The sequence below is a fragment of the Pollachius pollachius genome (assembly GCF_949987615.1).
Source record: "Pollachius pollachius genome assembly, chromosome: 5".
In the NCBI taxonomy this organism is placed as follows: Eukaryota; Metazoa; Chordata; class Actinopteri; order Gadiformes; family Gadidae; genus Pollachius; species Pollachius pollachius.
The window spans coordinates 21,041,244-21,059,658 of record NC_136938.1 but is presented as its reverse complement, the minus strand read 5'-3'; the positions used below and the strand labels follow the sequence as shown (position 1 = coordinate 21,059,658).

The following is an 18,415-nucleotide window of genomic DNA, read 5'->3' as shown; positions in this document are numbered from 1 at the left end:
CTCAGTTTTGTTGCCGCAATGAGAACAGAGTTAAAGGTTAAAACGAGTACGGAATTATAAAGGTGAATATTAACAAAACGTTCTGATTTGCATTTTCTAACTCATGGAGGTTTGTTTCCATTTCTTGTGGCAATAAATCATTTATGGATCCAACTTTTAAAACATCAAACACTATTTTTTTTATAAAGCAACAAGTGGAAAGAGGAACAGATTTTTTTCTACTGGTAGAAAAGATAGAAGGAACATTGGAAGAAGGAAAGAATATGCTAGTAAAAAGATAAGAAGAAGATAAGAAGATATCGGGGAAGACCAAATAAGGATAGTACAAGATGAGTGGATAAAGTAGAAGTTGAAGAAGGCAAATAAAAAGAAAGTCAGATATGTTTGGCCTACGAGAGGGGTACCAAGAGAGGAGACTGGGAGAGAAGGATTGGAAAAACAGAGCAAACAAAGTGTGAGGTTGTACTCATACTTTCAAAAGAGGGAGCAGAGGATAGAAGAGGAAGAAGAACAAGGCCTGACAATGATGTCAGTGTGTTTTCCTGTTTTTCTAAAACTCGCTGTCCGACCGAGTTGACATAACGTTAATGACTAACAGACACTGATATGAACCACACGCACAGAAGCTGATGCAAACACACACATGAACACACAGAGAAAAAACACACACTCACAGGATGTGTCTGGAACTGACAAGCTGCTATATCCTGCAGGACATGTCAGCTGGATGTGTCAACTTCCTGTGCGAGAGGGGGTAATGAAATGTGTAGGGTGGCCTTGGAGAGGTTTCTTTCATTCATTTGAACTGGTTTGGAACCAAACACGGAACCACTCTTGACTTCAACAACCTGGTGATAGATGAAATCAACTGTTCCATGACTCTCTCTTATAGCTCATCTAAGCCAGCTATGTAGTTAATCTTTATATTGTTTTTAGCAGAGTAAGTCTGATGGATACCCAACAGATGTAGACTAAAATACGTTTTAGGTTTGAATTCATTCCTGGGGCTGCTGTAAAGTGTGTGTGTGTGTGTGTTTGTGTGTGTGTGTGTTTGTAGGGCGGTGAGGTTCAATGTAACCTGCTATTGTTGTTCGCTCTCTATCCGGCATTTACACCAAGCCAACATATTCCCCAGAAACAGTGTACTATGTTGGCCTCACTACAGGTCTATCTGAACTCCTGTGGTTCCCTCTGCAGTCATTCGTCAAGTTTGAGAGGAAGGGTGACACAGGCTCTAACCCAGACATATAAAGCTGGACAAAGGTAGCATTGAGCTCCACAGCCAACGGACTACATGTTCCTCAGTTTGAATAGAGACTCCACATTGGGCATCCCTGGAAGCTATGTACTAAGTGTAAAGTGAAGATACTTTTCTAGAATAGAAATAGACAACTCCCTTTAAAATAACAGATATAGGTGAAATCACCAACCTCACACAGCCAACCTATACACTGCTTGTTTTAGCCCAGTCCATACCTCGGTAGTAAGGAACGGAAAGGGTCAGAGACTTTGACCTATAGACATCCATATTGTCCACACAATAGAACATCCTGATGGCTACAGAGCACATATGTTAATGTATGAGTTTGGGAGCATATAAATGCCATTTATAGTTATCAATGGCAATTCATCTCCTGTTGGGTTTCCATTGTAATGTAAAATAATAGCATGTCCTTAGGGATCAGCACAACTTACAGAACACCAGAACAGCAGCCAATGAGATGCCACAAGTGAACAGGAAGTTCAGTCTACTCTCCTTGGTTGTATTTCTATTTGGACCATCTACAAGTATAAGCAAATCGAGACAAAAGGTTTTGTCGCCATCTGCTGGCTATCGTTCTAAATACCAACGACATGAAAGTTGTCTGGGGCCCGACATAATTCCCTCACCGCACCAGGCGTTCGGGAACACCTCGACTGACATGTTATTGAGACATACAACATATATATTGATTACATATTGCAAATATTACATTAAAAATATTTATTGTACGGTGTTCAATTTGTATCTGAAATGTAGGCTTTTAGGCAGGCTGGGGCAAAGAGTTCATCAGCGAAAAGGATGAGGCTACTGTTGTGGTTGATAAGCCCACAGCGAATGGACTGACACTACATAGGGGAATCAGAGGCAACTTCAGGTTGTATGGAATTACTCCCATTACCAAAAAGTGTCAAATAAAGCTCAGGATTCCAAGTTAAATTAGTTATGGCACAAAAAAGAGAAAGCAAACAATGAAAAAGCAGAAGAAAAATAAATCTAACCCTTTTAGTTTAAATGGTGATGCTAAATTGAGTACATAATTAAGCAGAAAGGGACCGCAGCCATCTTATGTAAAAAATGTATTTGTATATGCACTTCCATACTGGTGTCAAAAAGAGTATCCACCAAAATGTCACATTGAATCACAATTACAAAGAAAAGGCCTTTTTTCTTCAATTACAATTATTGAAAAAGTATATACAGCAAAAACAAAAAGAACTGGGTTATGTGTTGAGCACAAGAGTGAATTACAATAGACATTATGGTTCACATGGGCCATCAACACATGAACACCAGAGTGCAGCAGTGCACACTGAAACTCTGGTTGTTCCACTCAGAAATAACTTGGGTTGTCTCCACGACAACACATTTACACACAGTCCCGAGTTACTGTGTCAAATGCATTGCAGCCAAAAATAAAATAAGGAACCAACACAATGAAGATATAATTGAGTCGAAGTCGCCTTTACTTGAAACTAAAAATGGGTTGTAGGCTGCCGGGGGGGGAAGAGAGCGAGCGAGGGTATTTCTGTGATGCAGCTGCCCATTTTATGTTATTGTTAGTCTGTCCCTCCAGCGTTACAAGCCTGAATCTCACTGCTTATCAGCTGCCTTATGGGGGGGGGGGGGGGGGGGGGGGGGGGGGTGTGTGACAAAGCGCCAGGCTACAATGAGCAGAGCCACCAGGGAGTCGTCATACAAACGACTCTCCTCTCTGCATGCTCCGAGTCCAGTATCCAAACAAAAACTAGAGGGACGACAGCAGAGCTAGTGCCCGAGACCCCTTCAGACATCGACGTCCCCTCACAGGAATTGAGACTCTGGGGAGGAGATGGTGAGATTGAGATGGACAAATTTCGAAAGCGCACAAAATGATTGCAAGATCTCACTTGGAGTCTGAGAGAGAGAGGACTCAACCGTTGAGCACTTTTATAAATGGAGGGTGATCGTCTCCTCTCTCGCCCCTTCAAAATAACTCAAGTGCCAGGTGTCCAGTAAAGTATGGCCACTTCCACAAAAGGCTTAGATATATATATGCTTTTGTTGTAATCTACGGTCTACATTTTATCTTTTATGTCTTCAAGACAAAAACACAGAAACAACATCACCGTATGCTGAGCAGTGAGATGAAAGGCCGGTACTTGAAGGGGGCCTTCGAATAAACAGTTCACATAGAACAGCTCTCATTTCGTCTCCCGGGAGATCGGAGCTTGAATCACATGGTAAGAAAAAAAAGAATAGCAATAATAATAATTTGACCCATGACCTCATTAACATTTAATCATAGGAGTGGAACGTGGGAATTTGGTTGGATGAGGAGGGGGGGGGGGGGGGGGGATTAGACCCTTGCCTGGCAAAGATTTTTGGGTTGTGGAAATTAGTCTCTAACATCTTTGGGGCAAACGCAGGCCAGCGGCTGCCCAGTTGCCGGGTGTTTGTTCAGTTACTCTTTGCCTTTTTGCTGTCATTCCCGTTCTTCCCGTTCTTCTCGTTCTTCTCCAGCTCGGCCTCAGCCTCCTGCTGCTTCCTCTTCCTCGTGTCTTCCGATTGGTTGGGAGTAGAGGCGGGATGGGGCCGGAACGAGATGATCATGCAGGTCATGTTGTCACACCCGGTGCCGTCTCCGGTGGTGTCCGGGGCCAAACATTGCCCCAAAAGCTACAGAGGGAAGTGACGGGCACGGTAAGAAACAAACAAAACACATACAACGTACAATGCCTTTCATAAATATACTTCCTGATGGTCAATGATTATTCCAAAGTACAAAGGACCATGGAGTACTTGGGTTCTTTGCATGACATGCCGAATGTCAGAATCCTAAAACACCACGATTTACTGTCCAATCTATTCGTCCATCGTCACAGAAAAATGCAGCAAAGGAAGTGATTGCGTTCGGCACATAAAGGATGACTCTGTGACACGGGACACGTACCTCTTCCACTATGTTAGAGAGGGGCCGGACTTTGCCGGCCTGGTCCGGTTTGATCCGTGCGCTGACGAAGTCCACCACCTCCTGGCTGCTCAGCACATTCCTGCAGACACACCAGACACCTTCACTAACGGCGACTCACAGAAGACGAGAAGACGACAATGATGTGTTGAAACTGAAATGTCACCACGACAATCACCACTCACCAGATGCCGTCGCAAGCGATGACCATGAAGTCGTGGTCGTCATGGAGCGTCAGGACTTTGACGTCGGGCATGCAGGAGATCATCTGCTCCTCTGGCGGCAGGTTCTTGTTCCTCTTATAGAAGTGGTCACCTGGAAAGGGGAAGAGTAATGGTTGTGTAAAAGGTTGAGTAAAGGTTCCTCTCCAACGACAGCCGTGTTTCCATTGACGCATTAGAAATAATGTGAATTTTTTTAATTTCTTGAATTAGAAAAGGCTGATTATTAGGAGAGTGATTTACGGTGAGGGTAGAGCGCGAGGATGTGCAGGCAGGTTTGCCAGATTGGGCAGTTTTTCTTGCTCAATTGGACTACGTTTTACAACAGGTAGCCTTGCCAGATTGGGCGGTTTTCCCACCCAATTGGACAACTTTTAATAACGTTAGGCTGGAAACATGAGCGTTAGGCGAGTACATACAATTTAATCTGCCAAAAAAATGGCGGATTATTATAATTCTTTCTAGAAACATCAATCAATACCATACCCTTCATAAGGCATATTGTTTGGGTAGCTAGTACCACTATTACTTAGTAGCTGCCAGCAGCTACTACTACCACCACCACCACCACCTCGACAGTATTACAGTTTAGCTTCTAGCTTTTTTAACAATGTATTTCAGCACATGCTTCTTCAGATTATGCAACTCAGCATCTGTCAGTTTTCATTTCACAATACATTTGCGATTTCAATTTTTTCAGCAATGCTTGGCCAAACATTTGACTTTTCATGTTATTCAGTTCAATTCCTTTTACATTCCTGCATTTTTGGCAATGCTTTGCACTTTTCATTCAGCTGTCATTTTTTTTGTTTCAAACCATTTAAAATATTTTATATATATATATATATTTTTATAAATGGTGTGCATGTTTACATTGTTTACTCTATTTAGACTTTTGAACTGTTCAAATCCCTTCATTTGATTTAAGCCATTTAACGTTTCTTTATGTCTTAATCTATTTGGCTTTATTCAAACATATTATCAACCTCACTTTGTACAACAGCACTCACCGCATTTTCTGAAGAAAATGCATTTCCTAGTTCAATAAAACATCCTAAATTTCATAAAGATTTCATAAAAATAAGAAATTAATTCAACTGCTTGAGAAGTGTGATTAAAGTCTTCTGGGTGCCCAATGTTTCAGACATTGTTACTTTTCAGAAGCTGGCTGTGAAACACCTGGATAATGTGACCTCTGTTGATCTCACACTCACACACACACACACACAGTATGGGATGTGCTACTGTACCGATGGCTCTGGACAGGTTCAGTCCCCCGTTGACCCTGCCGTCCATGGTCACCTTGCCCCCGGCGTTTTTGATGCGAGCCAACTCCAGCTCATCCTCTGGCTTGTGGTCATATGACATGTCTACCGCCTTGCCTGCGCAGAACGCACACATGAAGGGTTAAATCCTGCCTCTTAATGTTAACTCTGATTAGGATAAAAACATTGCCCTCCATCTCTCCATTCATCATCTTGCATAAACGGTATTAGCATCGTACGGGTTTGTCCCCCATGAAATATAGCTGTTGACAGCAAGAGACTCTTGATAAATATACATACTGCATGCTACCCTTTTAGTTTATTCTCCCCAATGGAACAAAGTCTCAGCAGTACGCCAATTAAAATCAAAAGCCAAACCGTCCTCCAAAGTCTTCAAACTGATTGTCATGACTGATGTGGGGGTTTCTTGTTTACCGCGCTCAGACACCACACAGCGCGAGTCCCCAGCGTTGGCCACGATCAGCTGCTTTCCACGGATCAGAGCGACCACCGCTGTTGTTCCACTGTCTGAGCCAGGCTGCGTCACCAGACACAGACAGACACACACACACATTGCTTAAATACCAATTTTGAAGGAGTCACGAGTGATTCATAATGAGACTGAGACAACATTTTCTATACTATTAAGTCATTCAAGTAAAAAAAGCAGAAACCATGAACTGGATTTAGATCCATATTGAAAGACTTGTTGTTTCGCTCACCTCCTCTTTGCCGTCCATCCCCGGTAGACACATTTCTTCCTCTTCCTCCTCATCCTCTGAATCCTCCTCTCCTTCATCTGTGTCCTCTTCCTCCAGTTCACTGCTGTCACCTTCCTCCTCCTCACTGCCCTCCTGATATAAAATAACCCAAAAAACCTTTCCGTGAGCACACCGCTCCCAAGCACATCGTTGACCGCAAACCTCTGCCACCATCCGTTAAGAAGGTGGTTAATGTTTAACCTATTCCAAACCCTGTCAGGTTTACATTTGGAGAAGGCTTTGGGAGGAAGCCCCCTGGACCTGCCCGACTATGGCTGAACGATTTGGGATAAGAATCTAATTGCAATTATTTTGACCAATATTGCGATTTAGTATGTGATTTTTCTTCTTCTTTTTAAAGTTTCTTAGGTTCTGTATTATTCACTAAAAAAGCAATACATCATTCTATAGTATGACCAACACAACATTGGAAGCAGTCCACATATAAACTGCTCTTTCCTTTAGGTCAGGCCTATGTGTTGAGATGAATTGATATTATAACATCTCTATTTAGCTATTAAATTGTAAAAGAAAAATAAACACAAATTAGGGGTGTACGATACAAACGGTATATTAAGTACACCAGTGTGAATTTGCCCTACGGTATGGATTTTAACGTTACCGTGGGACCGGTGTGACCGGTAGACAGAGTTGTGTGTAACGCGTTACAAAGTAAGCAACGCGATAATACAGTACCGTAACTACTTTCTCATGTAAAAAGTAAAGACGAAATGTAGTTCCTTTTTCAATTTGGCACAACGTTACTTTTCCTAAAATGCATTTTTTTTAATGCATTTTTGGTGCCTCGCCATTATTTGACCCCTTCAGAAGCATTTATATCGAAATCAGAAGATTAAATTAAAAATTAGAAGACCGTCTATGCCTCAAATCATACCATGATGTACACTTTAGTCTATGCCGTACAGCCCTAGCACAAATCTTACTGATCTCCAGTCAGTAACAAAAAAAATGATATTCTTTTTAATAGCAGCCTTTGTGGTTCGCCCCGTTCCATGTGACCAGGTTCGATGCCGGGTTTGAGTCCGCGCCATCGTTCAGCCCTGTGGCGCCCTCACCTCGTCCTCGCTGTCCTCCTCGTCCTCCTCTCCCTCCTCTGACTCCTCGCTGTCCTCAAAGAAGCGAGAGCGGCCGTCTGCTACGGCGGCGCTGGAGGAGCAGGACGGCCCGGCACAGCCCTCCGCCTTCCCCGCCTTCTCTCCTCCGCTGCCTCCTCCCGCCTTGCCGCCTTCGGCCGCCACTGGGGGGGGGGGGGGGGTTGTCAAGCTCTGGCCCAAAAACTATATCACAAGACGACGCTTTTCTTCTCCTCACACTTTTTCCATCCCCCCCCCCCCCCCCCGAGGAGAAGAAAAGCGGAGGACAACCTCCTTCGTCACGATCCTCAATTTAAAAAGTACATCTCTTGAGCCTTTACTGTCCGGGGGAACTTATTTTGGGCGGGGCTTTGCCCTACCTGAGGAGGATCCGCCCTCGTCCCCGCCTGCCCCTCTGGTGGCTTTGCGGCAGGCCCTCAGCTTGGAGAACCCTGCTCCCCCCGCCTCTTCAGCCTTGGCGCTCCCGTTGCTCCCCTGGTCCGTCGCCTCTCCGTTCACCTCCGGCTTCTCGCCTGCCGCTCCAGACTCGGCCTTCTCCCCCGGGGCCCCGGAGTGAGGACAACCCGCCTTCTTGGCTGCGGCGCTGGGGGCAAGAGGCACGGCAAGAGGCTGTAACGTTGGCCCAGCCGCGCAACACTTGATAGGGCGGAAACTAGACGTGGCCGCCTTATCAGAGCTCATGGTAGGGGACGATATGACCTATCAGGGCTCTTGGTAGGGGACGATATGACCTATCAGGGCTCTTGGTAGGGGACGATATGACCTATCAGAGCTCTTGGTAGGGGACGATGTGACCTATCAGAGCTCTTGGTAGGGGACGATGTGACCTATCAGGGCTCTTGGTAGGGGACGATGTGACCTATCAGAGCTCTTGGTAGGGGACGATATGACCCATCAGAGCTCTTGGTAGGGGACGATATGACCTATCAGAGCTCTTGGTAGGGGACGATATGACCTATCAGAGCTCTTGGTAGGGGACGATATGACCTATCAGGGCTCTTGGTAGGGGACGATATGACCTATCAGAGCTCTTGGTAGGGGACGATATGACCTATCAGGGCTCTTGGTAGGGGACGATATGACCTATCAGGGCTCTTGGTAGGGGACGATATGACCTATCAGAGCTCTTGGTAGGGGACGATATGACCTATCAGAGCTCTTGGTAGGGGACGATATGACCTATCAGGGCTCTTGGTAGGGGACGATATGACCTATCAGGGCTCTTGGTAGGGGACGATATGACCTATCAGGGCTCTTGGTAGGGGACGATATGACCTATCAGGGCTCTAGGTAGGGGACGATATGACCTATCAGAGCTCTTGGTAGGGGACGATATGACCTATCAGAGCTCTTGGTAGGGGACGATATGACCTATCAGAGCTCTTGGTAGGGGACGATATGACCTATCAGAGCTCTTGGTAGGGGACGATATGACCTATCAGAGCTCTTGGTAGGGGACGATATGACCTATCAGAGCTCTTGGTAGGGGACGATATGACCTATCAGAGCTCTTGGTAGGGGACAATATGACCTATCAGATCTCTTGGTAGGGGACGATATGACCTATCAGGGCTCTTGGTAGGGGACGATATGACCTATCAGAGCTCTTGGTAGGGGACGATAGGGCCGCCATATCAGAGCTCAGGGTTTGGGATAACATGGCCGCCCCATCAGATGGCATGCTATACGATGTCTCACCTGAGAGCGGCGGCATGCTTCACAGCGTTGAGGTTCTGCCCATAGCGCACCAGCAGCTCGTCGATGGTCATGGTGGCCTCCTCGTGGAGCAGCGCCGCCTCCTCGTTGTCCACTAAGAGAAGGACAACACCATGGGACACCAGCTCATTCAGACGCAGAGTGGATGATGATGATAATAATAATAATAATAATAATAATAATAATAATAATACCATATTTTAGGGCGCCTTTCTCAAGATTAGATAAGATTAGATTAGAAAAACTTTATTTATCCCAAGATGGGCAATTTCGTTCACAGTTTCAAGATCGCCTTAGAGTTGAGTCAAAACAAACGAAAACAAAGTTAAAACAAACACATTTAATTAACAAAAAGTGCAACACATTCATTAAATTGGCAGGTAGGTGGAGTTAGGTGGGAAAGGTCAGTTGGATGATAATAATAATATACATTTAAAAGGGGGCAGGACGGTGTACTGGCCAAGGGGTTTGACTCTGAGCTGAACGGGTCCACAGACCACCTCTTTGAGCAAGATGCCTAGCCCACTGAGCGCCGTTGGGTAAAAGATGACTAAATTACTAAAAGTATAAAAACAGCCCCATAGAGCAGAACTTGCTCTGGCGCCTTACATGGCCAGCTGGTCCAGGGGTGGACTGGGCCCTGACCGTTACAGCTGGACTCTACTACAGACAGACGGCTCCACTTACGGTCGTCCTCCTCGGCCAGCTTCTCGGCGGGGGGCTCATCGGTGGGCCGCCCGGCGATCTGCACAAGCTCCTTGATCACCTCTTCAGAGGTCATTCTTCCGTCTATGAACAGGAACGCCTCCTCCAGGGCCTGGCGAGAACACACAGAAGACGTGAAGAACAGGGCCACCACACTGCAGGTGCTTTGGGTCAATAATAATTTGTGTGGGAAAACAATGCGCAGAACGGCCAAAATACATTTAAGATTTGGGCCGGACTGCAAGGCATTCCTTATTCTGCACCATGTGACTCAATTGGCCATCTATTCTATTAACAGTTCATCCTTCTGACTGATGAGTTACGGTACAAATATCTATACTTTAAAAATGCAAAAACACAGAAAGTTTTTTTTTTACCTTCTGCAGTTTGCCATCTTTGTAGTTTTTCTGCTCCTTGATGATATCAGGGAGGTACTTTGAGCAGTAAAGAGCCACCTCCTCACCTAGTTGGGAGAGTAGACAAACTATTCAGAAAATACGTTTCCAAATTCATACATAAATGATATACAAGGATATTCTATAATATTCTATAATGTTGAAACGCCCATGCACTCAAAAACCAACAAAATATCATACCTTAAATACCAATAGATCATTTTATAAACAGTCCTTTCATTCAATGAAATAGTCATTAATTCATATACCATATCTGTGTGTGTGTGTGTGTGTGTGTGTGTGTGTGTGTGTGTGTTACCTCCATGGCCGTCATACACTGCAAACATGGCTGTTTCGCTGTCAAGCTCTGGGATGCAGTTATGAGCATCCTAGCAACAGGAGAAGAAAACATAAATAATAAGCAACGTTCCTAGAATATACATCATCTTAGATATGATACGTAAATCATTGCCCATGTAGCTCATTACTAAACATACATTGTTTAGTAAATAATTCTAGGGATGCACAGAGTCTAATTCCAGGTATTCAGGGAGCCAAACTTAACGCTCAACCCTAAAAATCACGACACTTTGAAAAGAAAATCAATTATCAATCGATCCACCAACCACTAACACATTGCATCTCCTCACCTCCATGGAGACACGCCATCCCTGCATAGCAGAGAACCCGTAGCTCATGCTGCTGTTGCCGCCATCGGAAGAGGTCTTTGTCGTGTTTGGTTGCGACAGATATGCCCCCATGGTGGTCGGCTTCTATGGCTTTCTACCTTGACAAGAGATCACAGTTAGAATGCTGCGCCTTTATGTTACGCACGGCTTAGTTTGACGGTCTATGCAAACGTTGCCCAGCTAACGTTAGAAGCATTTAATTATACGGATTCTTGCTAGCCAGTTTAGCCAGGAAAGGTAGCTGGTAGGCTAACATTAGCAGGATAACAACAAAGTGGACAGCGGCTTGCTAATGCAAACATGCTAGCTATGACAACCCGGCTAAAGTTCCGTAACCTGTGCCCCACATATAACCGTCTACGCATTTCTCAAACACAAATCGACGATAACTAGGATGTGACGATAGCCAGTTATCCATCAAGCCACCACATATAACAGTGTGTACAATAGAAGGTTTTACATAGGATTCCTACACGTGTAGCGGCAGTGGATATCAACAGTCCTTTCACTGAGAAGCCGGAGCCGTAGAGGAAGTTTTGGCTACGCGCAAGCTCAGTCTTTTCAAAGAAAAGGAGCTAGTGCGCATGTCCAGAGCGCCAGGCATTCGAGTGAGCGCGGGAAGTCATGGAGGGCAGCGGTTGTGACGGGGTCGGCGTTACTGCCTTGGATATACTCTCTCCGTCGACTCTAAAGGTATACGAGGCACAGTTTTTTGGCTTCACGCCGCAGACATGCATGTTTCGAATATACAGCGCCTTTCAAGATTGCCTATGCGGGATATTACTTGTTGTGGAGAAGGTGTGCGTAAGAAAGCTGAAAAAACGTGATAATAGGCAGGACGAGGACCTGCTACAATCGAAGGCCCGGGAGTGCAGCCAAAAGCTGTACGAGTTTCTGGAAGAACGCTTTCAGAGTTTTTCCAAGCGTATGGACGCACTTTTGGTCGACAAATGCTTCTCCATTCCATCAAACGTTCTCCTTCCTGGTGACAAGCCACACCGAAAGTCCCCTGGAGATTTTACGGTAAGAGTCATTAGATTTGCGAATTTAGCGTCAGACGTGTGCTGATAATGCTCTGCACATAAACAACACGGCATCACACAATGATGAACGATCACTCGGGAACAATTCTGAAAACCCAATAAGGTCTACTTATTACAGCCAATGTTGTTGTATTTGTTTGCCTCTTATTTGCTTCCTTTGTGTTTTCTCACCCCGTTTACATTATGTTCTCAAACTACCCTGTCTGGAAACCTTGCTGGGGTCTATTTCCGCCCTTCCAGGAGTTGTGGCGGGTGGAGTCATCGCTCGCCGCTCTGCAGAGAGCCCACCAGGCGGAGCTGTGTGCCCGACAGGTGCTGCTCGCTGAGCTGGAGGAGCAGAGGGAGGTGCGAGAACAACTGGATGGGATCTTGAGGTGGGTCGGAGAACTTCAGACAACGTGGCTGAAGGAGGGACTGGGCAGCTTCCCCAATGTTATGGAGTCCGCGAAGAAGTTGCAAGACACTGTAGCAGAGATATGCGATAATGGGCCTAAAGAACCAGATTCTTAGAAGTCAGTTGTTCGTGGAGGAGCTTTCTTACCAGCCATGACATGGACCGGTTTTCACAAGAATGTGTAGATTACTGGGTGTAGAGAATGTAATTGGATAACTTCCTTTATTCTATAAACTAGGAAGATAAATATTTAGAGCTGCACATTCCTTTCCTCTTACATCCTCTTCAGAAAGAAAGTGTTTTTCTGAATGACTGTTCTGCATTTAAGTTTCTTCTAGGCTTGTTATTTTTTTACTTTTATAATTGTAAAGATGCATAATCTAGAAGAAAATGTTTATTTACAACTTTGTGGACAAATAAAACATTCAACAATGTAATGACACTGACTGGATCCATAAATTCATTAATTGTGTGGAAGGAAAGGACTACCACATTTATTTACCAACAGATTCCATGATCTTTATTTCACAAGAAATAAACACATTTGCGTATGCTTCTGTACTCTACAGTTCTATTCGTTCAGTGGAAATAGAATGCTTGGGATTGGAACATCACATTCAAAAGCACCCATTTCAATATGCCGCACCAAGTAATCTTTAGGCACACCCAGCGGCTCACGGTTTGATGCCTTTGGAGTTTTCCGACGTCCAGGTTTTCTCCCCGTCTCTCGTGATCTCCAGGTTTCCAGCGTCTGTCAGGGTCAGTCGCATCCTCTGTGAGACTTCCTTGTTAATGCTGCCGGTGTTCCAAACTGGGCACCTCTTTTGGTTGTACATCACAAGGTTGCCATCGTCTTGCAGAACGAGTCGCACACCGGCGGTCTGGGCGGTGTCGGAGTGCCAGAGGGCGGTGCTGCCGTAGATCACCAGGTTGCTGTCAATCTGGGAAGTAGAAGAATCCAGTGTTACATTTTTAAATGGTCATTACTTCAGAACACAATTGTTTACAATATATAGATATATTTATAAAAAATGAACATTGCCAACTTGAAACACAACCAGTCAGTTCCATTTTGATTGATATATTTTCATAACTCAACTGCAAGATACCTTTCAGATGAGGTATGTCAATCAAAATGGAACAGACTGGTTCCTTAATGTTATCAAAGTTCCTTTTATTTTTTACTGTGCAAATTTTTTTTTTCTTCCTAGCTTCTGTTTTGATTAGGCTATCAAATGCGACATTTTTAATATATGAAGTTAAATTGTAGGCTTTATTCTGTTCTATCTATTACATTCTGAACTACTCCTAGGCAAAGTAGACAAAACACCGAAAAAAATGAAATAGTGTAAACATGTCCTACCTGAAAGGCTGCTCTGTATTTACCGTTTACGCTTATGAGATATTCTCCATGGAGGATCTCTTCATTCGTGGAGATGGAGTTCTTGTTCATTGTTCAGAGTGGGCAAAGACGAACTGCTGGCAGCAACATAAAAATAAGTAGATTATCATTCCAAATATTAATAAAACACTAGTCCTAAATGTACAAAGGCAATTGTGCTCAAAATGAATACAGTAGGTTTCTGAACTTCCATTATAATGTGGAAACAAGACAAATAACGTATAGGCCTACCTCGCAATATTTAGTAATGGGTAAACCCGACTTCATTTTACATTTGCATTATAACTCAACTTTTGTATGAACTTACGCAAAGCGGTGGCAACAGACAAGCTCAGCAGCGGCGGTATAGACGCCCAGCTCGATATCGGTACCGACTTTGAGTGAGAGGCTGGCTTCGGAGAGATTACACTGTTTCGATGTCAAACACAGCACCCACGTGACGTGTCTTGCGCATTTCCACCGGAGGGTGGAACTATTACAACCATAGACATCTTATAACATAGACTGAGCATCGAACGCTACCGCCTACTGGCGCTGACGAGACGCGGGGCCGCCATAATGGAGTGTCCGTTTCAGGAACAATGAACTGTCAGTGCATTTAATTAATCATACCTCACTGGATACCACTGATTTGATTTCACGCGTTTATTTGTCATACGTGTAGCAATGATAAAGGACACATGGTTCGGAGTGTTTTATTATTCATAGTTGGCTTGCTATAAGTGACCAGACGCTATAAGTGACCAGACGTCCGAGATCAAAACTGGGAACATAATCCCTGAGAAGGGGAAAAAAACCGGTTATTAGCTATTTTTAAATTGAAGAAACAATATATGATTAGGCTATATATACATATATATCCTACAATGTATGAATACATCAGATATATATATATCTTACCTTATAGACTGTATCTCTGACTGTTGCTGCAGCAGCAGAGTTTATTCTGTCTTGACACTTTGTATTGCTATTTTGTATTTACCTTTATTAACAACATTCTTTCCTTAAATTATTATAATGTTTACAGTGATTGTTTTATATGTATTTTTATGTATGTTGCTCTGAAATAAAGAGTCTGCCAAATACTTAAACATATATAAACACCTGAACGTTTTTATATCAGCTAAAACCACCAATCTGTTTCACTGGATTCAGATAAAACCAAATTCTGTCTTACCCAATAATGTAAGTATTTGAATATTGTTACTTGAATGACTCCATTTATATCATGGTTACAATTATACTGTTAAGAAAGTATTGTCTTGTACTTTGCCTAAAATGAGAATGCGTCATGATACAAATCTGCTGATGGAATGTTTATTTGTGGATGGATGGATGGATGGATGGATGGATGGATGGATGGATGGATGGATGGATGGATGGATGGATGGATGGATGGATGGATGGAATGGACTGGAGTTTGCAGGTGGGAATTGATACAGGAAAATGATCAGACCAGAACGAGTGAAATTCAAAATACAATAAAAAGCAGCCAGTGTAAATGGTACAGTGCAAAAATAAGAGAATAAAATGCGAAAGAATTATCAAAATAAATCTATCGCATTAGGCAGAGATGGGACAAAGTCACTGTTTGGCAAGTCCCAAGTCTTAGCAGTCAAGTCCGAGTCGAGTCCCAAGTCAAGACAGGGAAAGGCAAGTCGAGTCCAGGTCAAAGTCACACCAAAGCCAAGTCGAGTCCAAGTCAAAGTCACACCAAAGCCAAGTCGAGTCCAAGTCCAAGTCCCAAACTTTTTCAAGTCTTGAACAAGTCATCATGTATTTTTACTTAATAATGTCATTATTAGGCTATTGATCATAATTTCAACATATCACTCTAATGTACAGTCATTTCCTATCAACAGTTATAATATGTTCATTGTTTCTGTCTTCAAATGTGTTATGACATGCGCATGCGCCGAAATGTTTTTAAAAGTAGCCCTATAGGGTGGGAAAACCGCCCAATCTGGCAACACTGCCTGAACGTCCTCAATCGTAGGCCAATAGGTCGGTAAAAACGCCCAATCTGGCAATACTGCTGAACGTCCTCACCTCCAGCGTCAACGTAAATCAATGAGACCAACTGAAACGAAGCCAATATGAAACTTTACGGTGATTCTGAAGAAAGCATAAATTATATCAAAATTCAGTTTAGATATTATTGAAGATACGAGTGTGTAGATTTGTTATATTTTTTGAACGAAGGTAAATGGTTGAACAATGATTTAGTTACGATGTCTTAAGTGTCAGAGGCTGGCCAGACGGCTTCCATGGGACCAACTCAAAACGCAGCTGATATGAAACTAAAACTGTTATTCTGAATAAAGTATAAACGATATGGAAATTTCGTTTTGATATTATTGAAGTGTAGATTTGTCTTCGCTCGCTGTTTTTTTTTAATCTTCACGGAAGTGAATGCGTCTTGGGTGTCTAGCCCTCTAGGCGGGAAATAGGTTAGATATCTAAAACAATAAATGTTTTTGACTCAAGACATGTCGAGTCATTACAAGTCAAAGAGGCAAAGTCCGAGTCAAGTCTCAAGTCAATAGTGGTCAAGTCTAAGTCCAGTCACAAGTCATGCGTAATTTTGTCAAGTCGAGTCTGAAGTCATCCAAATCTTGACTCGAGTCTGACTCGAGTCCAAGTCATGTGACTCGAGTCCACATCTCTGGCATTAGGCCTGATTATCATGAATTAGGAGTGAAATTCAAAATACAATAAAAAGCAATCAGGGTAAATGCAGACTGACCAAAGTGTATGCAAGGCAATGGGAATGTAAAAAATATATCAATATCTGTGTGGGATTAAAACCCTGAAAGAGGAATGTTTTGCATAGCTCTTTCTCGTGCTTCCTTTCTCAAGTTCAAGAGAGGCGAGTTTGGCAATGTGGTGCAACCTTATCTTATGAAACACAGACACAACCAATGGTAACAAGTCCGAATGGTGGTTGTCGATGCCAAACTGTGTTCCCATACATCCTCTGGTCCAATCTCCCCTCGGACTTTATGCTGCTCCCTGGCTCCCCATCCCCACTTCAAGATGGCCGCATTTCTCGCGTCCCAGCAGCCAATGCTGCGACTATGTATACGATGTCTATGATTACAACACATCAGAATGTCTCGAAAACTACTGGGTCACAATATGGGGTCGTACATTTTGTACGACCCCATTTTGATTTGACAGCGTTACTGCATTCTCGGGCAGTATGCTATTGGGCAAGCACGCAGGCACGCTTGCTGCGGGCCTGCGTGCTTACGCAATAGTGCCTTCACGAGCTCTCATTCCACACCGTTCGAGACGTACACTGGTAGCGTGAAGCTGTCTCTGCATCTCAGACATTGCTTCCGCAGGCAACTCTGTCCCCTTTTGTCCCATTCATTCCAACTCCTGAGCAACGCTAGTCTCCCTCCACTGCCGAATGCATTTTTGAAAAAAAAATAAGAATCAGTTTTTAAAATCCTTAAATGCGATACTTGCTTCCGAATCGTGTGCTGCGTCCAATCAGCTGCGTTTTGGGGATAAAATAAGATTATATTATCCCCAAAAAAATATAATAATATAATAATAACAATAATAATAATAATAATGATAATAAAAAAATATATAATAATAATAATTATCACACCGTTGGTCTCCCACCATATACGGTGTCATAAGCACAAATGATCTGTCCCCAGGGGCGTAGCCACATGGGGACCAGGGGGGCCACGGCCCCACCTGGTCAGAGGCTGGCCACCCCGCTGGCCCCCCCGAGTCTGATAAAAAAAAATATATATATATATATAATTACATTTAAATATTTTAAATTAAAAAATCCCGAACGGAAACGGTCTAAAGAAAGCTGAAATGTATGCACTATTAGTTTGATCTAACCTTGACTTATTATTCTTATTTGTGTTATATTTTGACATTATGAATAAATATTGACAATGGAGTTACATTTTGTAGGTTAGTTAGTGGTGTCATGGGCTCTTCTGTTTGTTTTGGAATCAAGCCATCTGTCTGCGATTGGATTATTTTCTAATGAAAGCCTAACAGAGAAGCTGGAAACAAGATTGTGGTAGGGAAAGGGACCACATAAGGGAAAAGGAGGTTGTTTGCAACGATAATCTTTATCTTTAATCTTTATCTTTACTTCCAAGTCACAGGTGAAACTGGGATGAAGTAATTGATGGATTAAACGGTACACAATACATTAGGTGTCTGATCAACGAATGTTTTGCTCATAACTAAACATAATATGTAGTGGTAAAATAAATAAACATCTTAAAAAAGGCACCAAGCTTGGATGGGGTGTGGTAATGTGTGCAGTGGCAGTTCTACGTTCAGTTACGCCCCGGGTAAAACTCCTTTTTCTCTTTAAGTCCTTTTGCCGCCCGGTACGCCCATGCCCAAAATCCTGGCTGTGTGTCCTTGTGTCGTAACGTAATCATGTTCTCCAAGAGCTGGAGCCAGGATCCCTAAACTCTAAACCATGTTCCAGCTATCAGAATGTGACTCA

The 18,415-nt window shown here is 43.4% G+C and overlaps 3 protein-coding genes across 6 annotated transcripts; 1 reads left to right on the top strand and 2 right to left on the bottom strand.

The window, feature by feature from the left end:
- Positions 1-2,002: 2,002 nt before the first annotated feature.
- On the bottom strand, positions 2,003-11,683 carry ppm1g (protein phosphatase, Mg2+/Mn2+ dependent, 1G). 3 transcript variants are annotated; one of them, XM_079736707.1, is made up of 14 exons: positions 11,552-11,683; positions 11,040-11,172; positions 10,709-10,778; positions 10,372-10,457; positions 9,977-10,106; positions 9,272-9,383; positions 7,933-8,156; positions 7,535-7,716; positions 6,420-6,551; positions 6,133-6,235; positions 5,683-5,814; positions 4,397-4,526; positions 4,194-4,293; positions 2,003-3,919 (listed from the first exon to the last, which is right to left on the bottom strand). In XM_079736707.1, the coding sequence occupies exons 2-14, from the start codon at positions 11,148-11,150 to the stop codon at positions 3,701-3,703; spliced, it is 1,731 nt and encodes a 576-aa protein (XP_079592833.1). In that variant the 5' UTR covers positions 11,151-11,172; positions 11,552-11,683; the 3' UTR covers positions 2,003-3,700. The 3 variants fall into 3 exon arrangements, with proteins under 3 accessions (XP_079592833.1, XP_079592834.1, XP_079592835.1); XM_079736708.1 differs by having other exon boundaries at positions 11,539-11,609; XM_079736709.1 differs by having other exon boundaries at positions 11,040-11,176; positions 11,552-11,587.
- Positions 11,684-11,698: 15 nt separating this feature from the next.
- mis12 (MIS12 kinetochore complex component) lies at positions 11,699-12,903 on the top strand. Its single transcript, XM_079736710.1, has 2 exons — positions 11,699-12,101; positions 12,362-12,903. The coding sequence occupies exons 1-2, from the start codon at positions 11,703-11,705 to the stop codon at positions 12,629-12,631; spliced, it is 669 nt and encodes a 222-aa protein (XP_079592836.1). The 5' UTR covers positions 11,699-11,702; the 3' UTR covers positions 12,632-12,903.
- Positions 12,904-13,008: 105 nt separating this feature from the next.
- On the bottom strand, positions 13,009-14,341 carry LOC307075942 (B-type lectin plumieribetin-like). 2 transcript variants are annotated; one of them, XM_079736711.1, is made up of 3 exons: positions 14,225-14,341; positions 13,879-13,991; positions 13,009-13,456 (listed from the first exon to the last, which is right to left on the bottom strand). In XM_079736711.1, the coding sequence occupies exons 2-3, from the start codon at positions 13,966-13,968 to the stop codon at positions 13,190-13,192; spliced, it is 357 nt and encodes a 118-aa protein (XP_079592837.1). In that variant the 5' UTR covers positions 13,969-13,991; positions 14,225-14,341; the 3' UTR covers positions 13,009-13,189. The 2 variants fall into 2 exon arrangements, with proteins under 2 accessions (XP_079592837.1, XP_079592838.1); XM_079736712.1 differs by having other exon boundaries at positions 13,879-13,994; positions 14,225-14,324.
- Between the last annotated feature and the right edge of the window lie 4,074 nt (positions 14,342-18,415).